General features: G+C 39.2%; 2 protein-coding genes across 3 annotated transcripts in view; both read left to right on the top strand.

The window, feature by feature from the left end:
• LOC309664918 (zinc-regulated GTPase metalloprotein activator 1A) overlaps positions 1 to 5,175 on the top strand; it is a 43,757-nt gene extending 38,582 nt beyond the window's left edge. For both annotated transcript variants that reach the window (XM_082471067.1, XM_082471068.1), the window contains 4 exons: positions 119 to 187; positions 290 to 355; positions 2,480 to 2,609; positions 3,126 to 5,175. In XM_082471067.1, the coding sequence (XP_082327193.1) occupies positions 119 to 187; positions 290 to 355; positions 2,480 to 2,609; positions 3,126 to 3,232 (372 nt within the window). In that variant the 3' untranslated portion in view covers positions 3,233 to 5,175. The remainder of the gene's footprint in view (positions 1 to 118; positions 188 to 289; positions 356 to 2,479; positions 2,610 to 3,125) is intronic.
• Positions 5,176 to 8,770: 3,595 nt separating this feature from the next.
• LOC309664910 (forkhead box protein D4-like 1) lies at positions 8,771 to 12,928 on the top strand. The gene has a single exon (XM_082471046.1). The coding sequence runs from the start codon at positions 11,454 to 11,456 to the stop codon at positions 12,825 to 12,827; it is 1,374 nt and encodes a 457-aa protein (XP_082327172.1). The 5' UTR covers positions 8,771 to 11,453; the 3' UTR covers positions 12,828 to 12,928.
• The last annotated feature ends 1,022 nt before the right edge of the window (positions 12,929 to 13,950 follow it).

The raw sequence follows: 13,950 nt of genomic DNA, 5'->3' as shown, positions 1-13,950 counted from the left end.
TAAGGCAACACAAATGTCCATGAATGTTTCCTTACTTTTCATCTTAAAACTTGTGATTTAAAAAAATATTTTGACATTACTATAAAAAAATCATTATTGACTATCTCTTGATTTACAGAGTATTGTTACAGTCACATTCGAAGTACCAGGAAATGCAAAGGAAGAAAGTCTAAATGTCTATATTCAGGTGAATGCAATTTTAACTGATTAATGATTTATCAGTTGTTTTGCTATGTAGTTGTTCCTATGAGCAGTGGTTGATCTTATTAAAATATGTCACTTGATACAGAATCTTCTGTGGGAAAAGAATGTGAGAAACAGGGATGACGACTGCATGGAGGTCATACGACTAAAGGTGCAGTACATAGCTTACAGTTTTATACTTTTGGACAAAGTCCCTTTCTTTGCTGTTACACAAAACCATATTTAGTCTTAAACGCAAGGACTAGTTTTAGTCCAAATAACCTTTGTCTGTTTTCATTTTTCCTTATTTCCATTTCTGAAAAGAAGCTTTGGAAGTCATTGCATAAAGCATGATTTATTTGCACAGCTTCATTGAGTGTTGCAGCTAAAACAACCTGTGTGCTTTGAAACGTTACCCCCTGCTCTCTACTGCCAGGTGCTCTGAGCAGTTATCTGGCTAATGAGCTTGACTTGTTAAAACTCTCCTCCCCTTGGCACACAGCTTGGTCAGTCAGAGAAAACTGAAAGTTTTCTTGTGTTGATTTTTCTAAGAGAGCTTCTTTAACAGAGGAGTAATATTAGAAATCTTGCTGCAGCTGAACCTTATGTTTCTTGATGAATTTAGCAGACACTAAACATTTGTTATACTGTGAGACAGAGTTACAAAGGACTAGAAGAATTCTTGCTCTGTGTTTGGAAATCCATTCATATTACTTGATATTTGGGTATTATGTCACAAAAGGTGTTTTTTCCAGGGAGCAGTGGGTTCTAGGCTGTGTGCTTAACCAATCAACAGTCATTTGAGTGTCTACTCCTGTGTTTCCAGAAGTGTGCATAAGGTTTTATTATTACTGTTTATTATCATTACTGTTAGTAGCTAGATTCTCTGGCTAGCAGCCGACTTCCTAGGGTCACTAGAATGACCGGGAAACTATTTTGGTTTAGATTTCTTCACTCCCTGTGCTGGTTCCACCTGGGATTGGCGCTGCAGAGCAGCACAGCTGAATCCTAGTCTATTCCCCAGTCGTTCCCCCGCAGAGGAACTAAGCCAGATCCTGCTGCTTCTTTATGACTGTGTCCCCATCTACATTCTGTGATCCTAATTGGAAGATCATATTTCATTCTGTAACTGCTTTTATCCCCTAGTACTGAATGGGGGGTGGTTACCTAGAAAAGCAACCATTTGGGCGTTTATACTAATGCAGCAACGAGACCTCTGTATAGAGTTCAGTGGCTCATCTCGCACCATCCCAGTCTGGATTTTGTCCTTCGTGTATGACAGTTGTTCTGCAGCTGTCCTCCTTGATTCTTCTTTTGGCCTTCCTCTCATCACAGCAACGCTGGGACATCTGAGGCACCACAGCCTTTCTCTTCATAGACTTCCTTCTCTTTGCTGTTACAAAGTATTATACTAGTCTGAAAATAATCAACATGTTTAAACTGTTAACTCTAATAACAGCTGACACTTCAAAGTCTTTATACAAGTATAAAATTGATGCTTAGGTAATTCTCTCCATGGAGTTTGTTGTTACATATTAAAACTCAGATTTGAAAAGCAGAAAACAAAACTCTGCACAAGAAAAGAAAACTGGAGGAACATGTACCCCAAATACATGAATACATCAAAAATTATGTGGTGGGAATGACAGTGGTTTGTCTCTTACTATTTTTCAATATATATATTATTTTTATAATAAATATGTATAACAAACATTATTTCAGAGAAATTATTTCATCCCCATAGGCCAGTTCATCAGATAACTTGTTCCTCATTTCTGCAAATCAATTTTAAATGAATTTTATTCAGATAAATATAATAGTTTTTCTTTTCCTTTATTTCATCATTATCTACTCCATTTATTACAACCCATTCAAAAACAGATTATCACCAAAATCCTTTAACTTCTCAAATTTTCCCACTAAAACTGTAAAACAAGTATAAAATCCTTAAAAGTAGAATAACTGGTAGAATTTGAGATATAACATGTTTTATCAGTTGGTTGTTTCAGTTTTCATTGTGGTAATACTGAACAAACATCCTAATTACGTATATTAATTTTATCATTAGAAATAGGGATTGTTTTAAAAAAAATGTGTGCAGAAGCCTTTTTTAAAAATTGGAGGATTTAGGAAAGCCTTTACTGCACAAATAACTGGAATTAAGTAATTTTAACAGCATCTCCTTTATGAGTTTGTATTTTAAAAAGAAATGGCAATGATTAATCCATTAACATTGATGCTCGATTTCTGCTTTTAAATTCAAACTGTGGTTGATTGCTCATTCTCCTCTGAGCAGGGGCTGGTGTCGCTCAAAGACAAACCACAACAAGTGATTGTCCAGGGTGTCCATGAGCTGTATGATCTGGAGGAGACATCAGTGAGCTGGGAAGACGACAGTAAGAGAACAAATCGATTGGTCCTTATTGGTAAGTGACAAACAGTTAACTTTTTTTTAAATTGAAGTATAGTTGATTTACAATGTTGTGTTATTTTCAGGTGTACAGCAAAGTGATTTAATTATACATACATATATATCTGTTTTTTTCAGATTCTTTTTCCTTATAGACAGTTAAATTTCTAAAGCAAAAAAGAGAGAGAGAAAGGGATATAATGTGCTACGTAAGTAGTACTAACCAGTCTGTAAATCTGATTGGTTAATCTGGATAAGCTTGTGGTTAATGTATTTGTCTTAATTATGAGATAACATCATAAGAACTTGTTAAGCCTTTTACTCTTCTTCAAATAATTTTAGAAAAGTGATTAATCCAACTGCCAACTTGGTTCTAAGGGACTTAATTAGAAAGTTAAGGAAAGAATCACTAATTACTATTGTTTTTATAAATTTCTGAAGATCATGAAGCATTTAATGATCTGGACTTAATAGGTAAACTGTCATTTTAATAAGCATCATATACTCATACCATATTTTGTTCTGTTTGCAGGCAGGAATTTAGATAAAGATATTCTTAAACAACTATTTATAGCTACTGTGACTGAGACAGAAAAGCAATGGACAACACGTTTCAAAGAAGATCAAGTTTGTCCATAACACTAGAAGCATCACCAAAAGGATTGGATGATAAAATTGGGACTAAGTTTCCTATTGGATGTATTTCAAGCATCTATTCTTTGCATTACTTCTCTTATGAATGCCAATGTAAACTTTAAAATAGTATTTATTTTATAGAATACATACAATATAGTAAATCAGTATTATAAAACATTTGATATTCATACAATAAAATACACTGTCCTCTGACTTTTTTTTGTGGACAGATGATTCATAAACATATCTTTCAGAATTGGCTTTGGAGTTTACATATGCTGAGTTTCTCACCCATGGAAGTTATAATAATAATAATGGGAAAACTTACTTCAACATTGTCATTTTCCCTTAGAACTTCAGCTGATTGCGTGGATGTAATTTTATTGTTAATAACAAAAATTTTTAAAAACAATGTCACCATTTTTATTAAAGGAAATAAAGGGTTTACAGTGGTAGAGACTTAAGAGTGGAAGAAACCTAAATCAAAGAAATTAATTGAAACTTTCTCTTATTCTTAGATTCTAAGCCTTACTGGTAGTCAGTGTAATGGAACTTCAGCCATTCACTTTGTAATATATTTCAAAGATTTCAATTGTAGAGCTTTTAATTTTAGAGTAGATTTTAGTTTTAAAGTAGATTTTACTTCTGGTATTAAATTCATCTTGTTTTTTTTTAACTTCTTTATTTTTCAATATAAACTAAAAAGTGACAAGGTATAAAACTTCAGATGTAACTGCATTTAACTTTTGATAATTTAACAATCTTTATATAAATGGTAGGTGTGTAAGTATACAATGGATTACTTTTCTCTTCTTCCTGCTAAAGGCCAGGTCAGCTTAACTATATTCAAATTGTAAGAGAAAGGCATTAAACGGAATTTAAAGAAGAGTTAATGGTTGTTAAATATCAGAAGGCTGTCAGAATGGCTTTTGGAATATTTTTTCAGAATTTTAAGTCAAAATTACATCTCTGTATCTTGAATGGTTCCAGTAGTTGAAGGCAGGCTAATTAATTAGATTATCTATCTCCCTTCCCCTGTGTTCTGTACCTTTTTAATATAACTTCTCTATGTTCATCCATTTGCCTCCTGAATCTATTCTCTTAATTTGTGGCTGAGAGAATACGCTTATTTTGTGGCAGCCAATTGCCTGATAAAAGTCAGCTGATTTTTGAGTCAGATCTTTAATTCCAGGGCTTTAATTCCAGCTCTGCTGCTTCTTGGCTGTATAATCTTGGGCAAAGTATTTTCTCTGAGATTAGTTTTCTTACTTTTAAAGTGGACAGTGATAATATCAAACGTTCAAGCTTGTTGTAAGGGTTAAATAGGTTTGTAATGCACCCAGCTGAGCTCCTGGCCCACAACAGAGCATAGATAAATGTTTTCTCCTTCCTAACAATTTCAGTTTGTTTTATAATTAATGTAGTCACGATAATACTTCATAATGTTCATTGGCAAATAATAAGTATTTAGATTCATCTGTTCTAGGCCATGAGATAGGGCTTATAATTAATGGTACTGTTGTGGGAGAAATGTTTGAAGTAATATTAATCTAAACTCTTAAAAATCTGTTTTAAACTGATAAATATTTGGTTTTTTCTTTATAATGTATTAATCTTTAAATATTTTTCTTTACAAAAGTATTGCATGACTACGTTTGTGTTGTAAAACGCAAGCATTACAGATGAAGTCAGTCTCTCCTGACCTTTCTCTTTCAGTCACTGTCACTTCTGGGTAAGCAGTGTTGTCAGTTTAATGTCTATCCTTTTAGATGTTTCTTTTCACTTATGCACACATTATGGTTTACATTGTTCCCCAAAGTGAATTATTTTCCAATAATAAAGCTATAATTTAAGGAATTTCTTCGGAAGACTTACAAACTTGCCATAAATATCCTTAAGGAAAGATTTTTATAATGTGTGTTTTAAATAAAAAATCATTCTTTACATATTATAATACAGTTTGCTCTTTTAAAAAAACTATTAATCTTAGATCTTTCTGTGACAATGCATATAAATATGTCTTTAACTGCTGGACAGAAATTCATAGTATAGCATAGAATACATTTCTTTAAAAAAACATTCATTGAGAGCTTCCAGGTTTGCCCAGTATTAGTGCCGGGGCTGAAACTGCACATGATGGTTAAAAGCCAGGTTTGTATTGCTTACATTCTAGTGGAGGGACATAAATAAGTGAGAAAATACAAGGTGCCTGAAGAAGGCTGATAAAAGTCAAAACTGACTTTAGAATGAGTGGGCATGAAAAGCCTCTCTGAGGAGAAGTGGCTTTTTTTTTTTGGTGGGGTGGGGCTGTTTTAGAACTTTTTGATAATCCCAATGTCACAAAGATCTTTCCTATGTTTTCTTTTAGAAACCTAATAATTTTAGCTCTTAACATTTAGCATCATGTTCCATTTCAAGTTAATTGTTCCATCGTTATGTCTTGAAAACTCTTTTGCCCTTTGAATAAGCTTTTTGTACCTTTGCTGAAAATCACGTGGCGTGTGTGTCTTCATGGACATTATTTTCATTCATCTGTCCTTATGGCACTACCACACTGTCCTGATAACTTTAGCCTTAGAGTAAGTTTTGAAATTAGGTAGTGTAAATATTCCAATCTTGTTTATCTTTTTCAGAGTTGTTACAGCTATTTTAGGTATTTTTGTTTTCAATATAAATTTTATCATTAACTTGTCAGTTTCTTCAAAAAGCCTGCTAGGATTTTAACTGAATTGAATTCAATCTATAGTACAATTTGGTGAAAATTGTCATTTTTTAAAAAACTTTATTTCTTTTTGAGGTGACATTAGCTTTTAACATTATATAAGTTTCATGTGTACAACATTATATTTTTACTTCTGTATACACCACAGTGTGCTCACCACCAAAAATTTTGTTTCCATCCTTCTCCATACAGTTTAGTTTCCTTCCCCTTCCCCTCTGGTAACCATTGCTCTACTCTCTGTAGCCACGTGTTTTTGTTTGGTTTGTTTTGCTCACTTATTTATTTTGTTAGTTTGTTTTTTATATTCCACATATGAGTGAAGTCCTACAGTATTTGTCTTTCTCTAACTTATTTCACTTAGCATAATGAACCTCAAGTTTCATCCAGGTTGCCAGAGGTGGCTTTTAAGTTGAGAACAGAGTTAAAAGGAGTCATTGATGCAAAGTCAGGGAGAAGATTCTACACAGAGGGAGCAAGTATTGGAGAGGGCCTTTAGGTGGGAACCAGTATAGTGTGCTGGAAGACCAGGAAGAAGGCAAGCGTGGTGGAAGGTTCGAAAGCCAGGGTAGGAGGTGGGATTGGAGTTGTGAGCCAGGGCTGGGCTTTTTGCTTACAGGACAGAGCAAAATATTTGGATTATTCTGAAAGCCCTGGGAAGTGGCTGAAGGGTTTTGAGCTGGACAAGTGATGTGGTTGTGATCACTGTGGCAGATGAACTAGTTGTTTCCTGTTTTTGAAATTGCAGACAGTGCTGCAGTGAACATCATTATGTGTGCCTCTTTGTTTTTATGTGAGAATGTTTCTCTGGAAGAGATATGTAAGGGTGGAATCACCGGCTTCCAGGATATGCACATTTAAAGTTCTTAATAGATACTGATAAATTGCCTTCCCAAATGGCTGTACCTTCTTGCCGTAAAACAGGAGTGTATGAAAGTACCCTTTTTTCCAAACCTAGCTAACACATTTTAACCTTTGCCATTCTGGATGGAATGGCATCTCACTGTTTTAATTTAGATTTTTTTTTTTACTGTATTTTTATGTTATTTATAAGTTCTTTTGAATATGCATTGCCCCATTCTTTGTTCTTATTTTTCCCAAAATGAAGTATTTTTCAGTGATCAGAGACCTTACTGGTTTAATCTGTACTTCAGAGGGGTTTGGAACCTCCAACAGATATCCTCAAGAGAAGATTTATTTTTATAATGGAAATCACTAACAAATAAATAACATGGGCCATTATTCTGCTAACCATAGAAAATTTTCAGGGTATTATGATTATGGTAATGATGATAATCAAGGTTTAGGCATAGTTCATCTGTAACTTTATAGTTTACTGAGTAATATAGGATAAATTACTAAATCTCTCTAAACCTTTGCTTCCTTATTCATAAAATTCAGATAAAATGCAAATCTCTTTGAGTTGTTCCAGGGATTAAATTTAAAGTACCCTGACTATAGAGTTTCAGTAAATGTAAATTCTCCTTTTCCAGCAAGACTTGATAATATATTCAAGCTTCTGCACAGCTTCTTAAATGATTCTTTCCTAGGCTTTTCCAGCTTTTAGTGAAAGGGGCAAGAACATTAGTACTGAGTTTAAGATAGCTGTAGGAAGGGTCAGCCCAGGGGGTGAGGGAAGACCAGGGATTGAAAGGGTCTCTAATTCCTAATAGATTATGAAGTTTGAAGGGAATTATCAACAAAATAAAGCTAAAAGGCTTTTAAACATTTGTGGGCTTGGTTGCTTGCTACAAATTGAATAAATGTCTCCTTTGGATTAGTAATGTAGGTGGAAAATTATATTTTTAGATTTCTTTGAAAGGACTTTCCCAGTTCTAGAAATGCCATACATTGTGGAGGTGATACTGAAAGAAGTGAATTCTGTCTTTGAATGTCTAGCAACTTGCCCTACTTTGATGAGAAAGAAGAACTAGACTTTTTTCTCAGAATTAGTCTTAATATTAGAATCAACTTATTTAAAATTAGAATCAACTTGTTTGATAACTGAATTGCCTTTAATTTTCAGAGCGAAATGGAGAGAAATCAGACATCCTCTTTTCTGTCCAGTAGTTTAGAGAGGTTGGGTTTTCAAAGTGGGATGGATGGCGTTTATGACCCCCTGATAGATTTGTTCAGGAAAAAAAACCCTATTCAGTGTTAGGAAAGAAGTAATCTCCAAATATTATTGAGTGCCCACTATGCACTGGACCCCATGTTAAATGTTTCAGTGTTTCATGAGAACAAAGTAACACAACACTAAAGAATTAATCAGGTGGGACAGAAAGAGTGCCCCCACCCTTTTTTTCTTTAAGGAATTACTTGCCATAATTTGGAGTATCTCCAAAGAACTCAACTTAGTTTTTCTTGATACAGCTATTTATTTTTACATTGATATATTTTGTACATTAATTTTATTTAGATATAATTAGCAAAAAAATTTACCCTTTAAAGTATACAATTCATGGCTTTAGTATATCCACAGGTAGTGGCAACCAGTACCACTATCTATCAGTAATTCTGGAACATTTTCATAGCTCTTAAACTCTGTATCCATTAGCAGTTAATCCCCATTTCCTCCTGCCCCTGTTCCCCAGAAGCCACTTGTCTACTTTCTGTCTCTAGATTTGCCTATTTGGACTCCTTTCACCTACCATAATGTTTTCAAGGCTCATCCATGTTGTTGCATGTATCAGCATTTTGTTTCTTTTCATTGCTGAATAAAATTCTATTTATATACCACATTTTGTTCATCTACTCATCAGTTGATGGACATTTGAGTTTCTACTTTTTGGCTACTAGGCCTTTTTTCTCCTGTTTAATTTTTTAATAAAATATAATTTTCAGAACAGTTTTACATTTACAGAAAAATGGAGCAGAGCAGACAGTAGAAGGGAATTCCCATATCCATCCACCCTCCTCCACCACCCCCGCCCATGACTACATGGGTAGTCATGTCTTCCATTTTTATCACCTCATATCAAGGGTACATACTATCAACCTGATTTATGACTGTTGATGTTGCCATTGATTACCTGACACCTGGCTGAAACCTTTGTCAGGTTTCTCCACGGTAACTTATTCCCCCTCCCCCCACTTCATATGGTTCTCTTTGGAAGGAAGTCATTGTGCATTGCCCACAGTAAGAGACTGGGGGGTTATGCTCTACCTCCTAGAGGGTGGAATATCTACATAATTTATTTGGAAGTTTTCTGCAAGGGAGATTTGCCTCTTTCCCCCATGTATTAATTTACTCAGTCATCTATTTTTTATCAGTATAGATACATGAATATACTTTGGTTAATAATCTAATACTATATTTTGATGCTCTAATTGCCCCAGCTTTGGCCATTGGCAGCTCTTTCTTGTCTCCCAGTGCCCTCTTTGACATACTTCCATCATTGGGGGTTGTTTTGCATTTTTTTTTTTTTTTTTTAGTGCCCTTACTTTTCGCCTTTCATTTTTAAATAACCCAAATCCCCATAGAAGTTGACTGTAGGAAAACTAACAATGCTCCCTTTCCCAGGTAATCGGATTCCTATGCTGTTGGAAGAAATGTGCCTTACCTACAGGGGGTTGAGGGGGAGGCATCTGGGAATCTAAGGCTGAATAAGACACCTGTCCCAGCCCTCCTGAAGCTTAGTTTAATAGGTCACACAAGTAGTAATTGGTTAATTTGGGATTCAAACACAAATCTGTTAGGCTCGAAAACTTCTGTTATTTGTTCTACTTCAAACTACATACAACTGAGAAGCCTTAGAGGGTAAACACCTGAGAAATAGAGGATAAGACTTTAAAAAGACTTGTAAGAAAGCTGTTTTCAAAATTTTATCCTGAAGAAAACTAACTCCTTTAAGCTATTTTTTGTTATATTAGCCGGCTTCTGATTTCTCACTGAAAATTTGTTGTCATTTTACAAACTCTAATAGAAGATTTACTATGTAACAATCAATGGCATAATATTTTTATGCTGAATTTTTATTAGATGCCACCTCAAATTCTTTTCACAAGTAGGTAGGTATTAAATTATGAGTATATACTGTTAGTATTTTATCATAGGATACCTAGTGATATAACACATTAAATTATATTGCACTGCACTGCTGCTTTATTCTCTGAACTAATTTAACTGAAGCCAATCTAAAAATCATGTTACTTCCAAGGATGTCCAGTGACTTAAACAGAGCGTCTCTGTCATCTTGTTCTTCTCCAGTGTGAGAAAGGAATGATGACCTGGTGAATTAGTTTAAGACACTGAAACTGCAGCCCTTTTTTGCCTCCTATAAGTTTCAAGATTAGAATTTATTATTATAGTAAAAAGTGCTTCATGTTGGCTTTATTTTAAAGAAGGAAGAAGGGAGAGAGAGAAAGATGGAGTCTCAGACTGGGTGTATACTTTGGAGTTGTTGGGCCATTTTTGTGAAAAGGATATTTCAAACTGGGTTTGTACTGGTTAGTTTGCAGCAAAATCAATTTAGTTGGTCATGGCCATTAAAAAAGAAATGAAAGAATATCAGTGATCACTTATTTTATGAAACTCATTTTAGTTATATAAGTCTATGCAAGATCGTGGTATAAAATTTACTTCATACTGAGGTTAAATGTTCAAAGAAGTTGAGAATCACTGCTGGAAGGGGACTTCTCTGTAGCCCTCCTGCTTTCCCTCCACCTTGAACTTCCACAACCTCATGATAGGACATTTCAGTCTTTTCTGAAAACTTGAGTCAGGGAAAACATTTTGGGAAGCTGAGGTAGGGGGTAGTAGGGACAAGGCCACACCCTCTCACGCTCCACTCTGAGCTCGGGAATGTAGTAAGAACATTAAAAATATTTCAGCTCCTCATTCTGGGTGGAGGACACAATCCACCAGTGAAAGTGGGTAACTAACCAGCTATGAAACACAAAAACATATTTACTGTTACACATTCTTTTACAGTCAAACACCGTACATATTTCAATGCCTTCTCCCAGCTCCTATTTTTATCCTTCAGGAGAGAGGCCTGAATGTGGAGGTGGCCTTAGATTGTCAGGTACACATTTTCCTACCCCCTTTTTCATTTGCGCGGTTTTCAAAGTGCATTAACAGAGCCTATGCAACTCCTGGCGCAATTGGCTGGCTGAGCCTGAGGAGTGAAGCACCTTCCTTGCTGGCTGGTGCGTGTAAGGAGGGGGCAGCTGAAGGCTCTTGCCGCGTCGGGTAATGCTCAAAGGACCCCTCATCACTGGACTGCGTCGGGAGGAAGGAAGAGCGCTCTGAGGTAGGGCAAGAAAGGGTATAAAGGGGGACGGGGGAGTCCACCACACAAGGACTCAGAAGAAGCTTCAATAAAAGGCAAAGTGCATCTTCGCCGGATGGTGTAGGAAAGGAGGAGAAATCGGCAGCAGAAGAACACCACCTAAAAGGGTAACCTCGAGCGTCTCTGCTTCTTGGAACACTCTTAACACACGCTTCCAGCCCAGCCCACCCAGAGCCGCTACCTCCCCGGCCTCTGCAGGACCTGCTCCTTCATGAACTTGCCAAGAGCTGAGCGACTTCGCTCCACACCTCCGCGCAGCCTCCGGGGCTCCGATAGGGAAGACGGTGCGATCGATATCCTGGGAGAGGAGGAAGATGAAGGAGAGGAGGAGGAAGAGGAAGACGAGGAACCGGAGGGAAGCCAGCGCCTTCTAGAGCAGCTGCACCAGCCGGAGCCGCAGAGGGCGCGGCGCGGCGCGGGCGCGGGTGCGCTTCCCGGAGAGCGCACCGAGAGCGGCGGCGGCGGCCCAAGCGACTCCTCCGAGTTTGGCCCCAAGTTCGGGGCACCGACGGGGTCTACGGCGGCCTCTGCGGGCGCCCCGCAGCCGGCGAAGCCCCCCTACTCATACATCGCGCTCATCACCATGGCCATTCTGCAGAGCCCACACAAGCGCCTCACGCTCAGCGGCATCTGCGCCTTCATCAGTGGCCGCTTCCCTTACTACCGCCGCAAGTTCCCCGCCTGGCAGAACAGCATCCGCCACAACCTCTCGCTCAACGACTGCTTCGTCAAAATCCCCCGGGAGCCGGGACACCCTGGCAAGGGCAACTACTGGAGCCTGGACCCCGCCTCCCAGGACATGTTCGACAACGGCAGCTTCCTTCGGCGCAGGAAGCGCTTCAAGCGCCACCACCCGCCTCCGGGAGCCCACCTGCACCACCCCTTCTCCCTGCCCGCTGCGCCCGCCGCCCTGCATGCCCCCTACCTGGGCATGCTGCTCGGACCCCCAGCCCCGCCGCCGCCTGTCCCGGGGGCCTATCCCGCCTCCACCCCCGGGAGCCGCCCGTGCGCGCTGCTGCATCCTCATCCCCTCCGCTACCTGCTGCTCTCTGCCCCGGCCGTAGGCAGCGTAGCTGAGGCGCCCAGGAAAGCGCAAGGCGCGGATCTGGGGACCCCCGGCGCCCTTCCGGCGCTGCTGCCCACGCTAGGCTCCCAGCCTTGGGAGGAGGGCAAGGGGCCGGCGTCGCGGCCGGCAGGCGGATGCACCTCCTTCAGCATCGAGAGTATCCTGCAAGGGGTCCGGGGAGCTGGTACAGGCGCCGCGCAGAGTCTGCCCCCGACCCCGTGGGGTTACTGCCACCTGCTGCAGCGCCCGTCGTGCCTGTTGCATCCTCAGGCCGCTGCCCCCTTGCTTCACGTCTCCGCCGCCGCCGCATCCGCTGCCCGGACGATTTTGCAGCAGCAGCAGCAGCAGCAGCAGCAGCAGGACTCTGCCAGCGGCTGCGCTCCCAGCAAGGGCGCTCTGCTGGGCCGGCACCTGTCCGCCACCGCGGCGCTCCTGGGGTGTCAGCCTGGAGTAGAGGGCTCCAGGCTGACGTCGCTGGTCGCCCTTTCGGGCGGAGAGGGGACCTCACCGGCCTTTTGAATAGCACCCACACCTGCCTGACTCCTTGGGGCGGACAGGGAGCCAACCTGGAGGGCGGAGCCGCCCGGGGTCACGCTCTCCTCGCCGCCTGCCCTGGCGCACTCCACCTTTCACAGCCGGGACCAAGAGTGTGTATCTGCATCCTACAGCGGAGCAACCACTAATTTCGGTTCGCTGCGAAATACTTACAAAAGGAAAAGTTGGTTATTGTTCCCTTAAGACAACCTGAACGTAAATGTTCGATGGCGTCAGCGTCGAACATTTCTTTTCCAGCTTCCAGTCGTGACTTCCAAGGCTTTTCCGATTTGCACATTTCCAGAGGAACTATGAACGTGAGTGGGGCATTTTGTTCTGTTATTAAAAGAAAAACAAAGAAAATAAATCGTCCAATGCACAACGTTTCCCCCGTCTTCACTCCCTAGAAACTGCAAGTATTATTCCCAAATCCAGCGTAGAATCCTTGTGCCCTTTTTGTCTTCCCGAAATCGATGTGTAATATGAGTAGAATTTTAATTTCAGAGGATTTATTTCTGATCTGTATGTCTGATGTGCCATCTTCCGTGGAGAGGTGTTAAAATTAAACCTAACTATATGGACTAAATAAAGTACTAAATCACTACACAACATTGTTTATTTTATATTTTATATTACTTCACCTTCTAAATGGAACTTATTTTAAAACTTAGTTTTTTCCTCCCAGTTAAACAATTTAATTTTACAATTCATATTCATTATAGACGTCAGAAACAATCCATTTTCAAAATGGTTTTTAAAACTTCCGAATATTTGAAGTTGAAAAAATTCTGTCTTTTAAAATATGGGATTTAGTATGTATGAAATCTATAAGTGAAAAATAATTAGAGGTCATCTAAATATATTCTCCATTTATTTTCCATCTTTCTAAAGCGTTGATTTTTCTCCTGAATAAGTTGAAGGGCGATTTGACATTAATCTTAGATGTAGTGGCCAAAGTTTATTCGGGAAAAATAAAAGGCAATTAAAAAAATCAGAAATGTCAAAACTAGGGCCCAGAGAAAAAGGAAATATCAAATGAAGCACTCGGATCCCGGACATTTGCAATTTAAAAAACTCCCAGGTCAGGTACCTTCTAGGAACTTCTATT

Source organism: Balaenoptera physalus (assembly GCF_965194825.1).
Source record: "Balaenoptera physalus genome assembly, chromosome: 7".
Lineage (NCBI taxonomy): Eukaryota > Metazoa > Chordata > Mammalia > Artiodactyla > Balaenopteridae > Balaenoptera > Balaenoptera physalus.
Note: the sequence above shows the minus strand (reverse complement) of the source record. Positions and strands in the feature narration are given on the sequence as shown.

Coding starts and splice junctions, on each gene's coding strand:
- LOC309664910 (XM_082471046.1), top strand. CDS start 11,454: ATGAACTTGCCAAGAGCTGAGCGACTTCGCTCCACACCTCCGCGCAGC.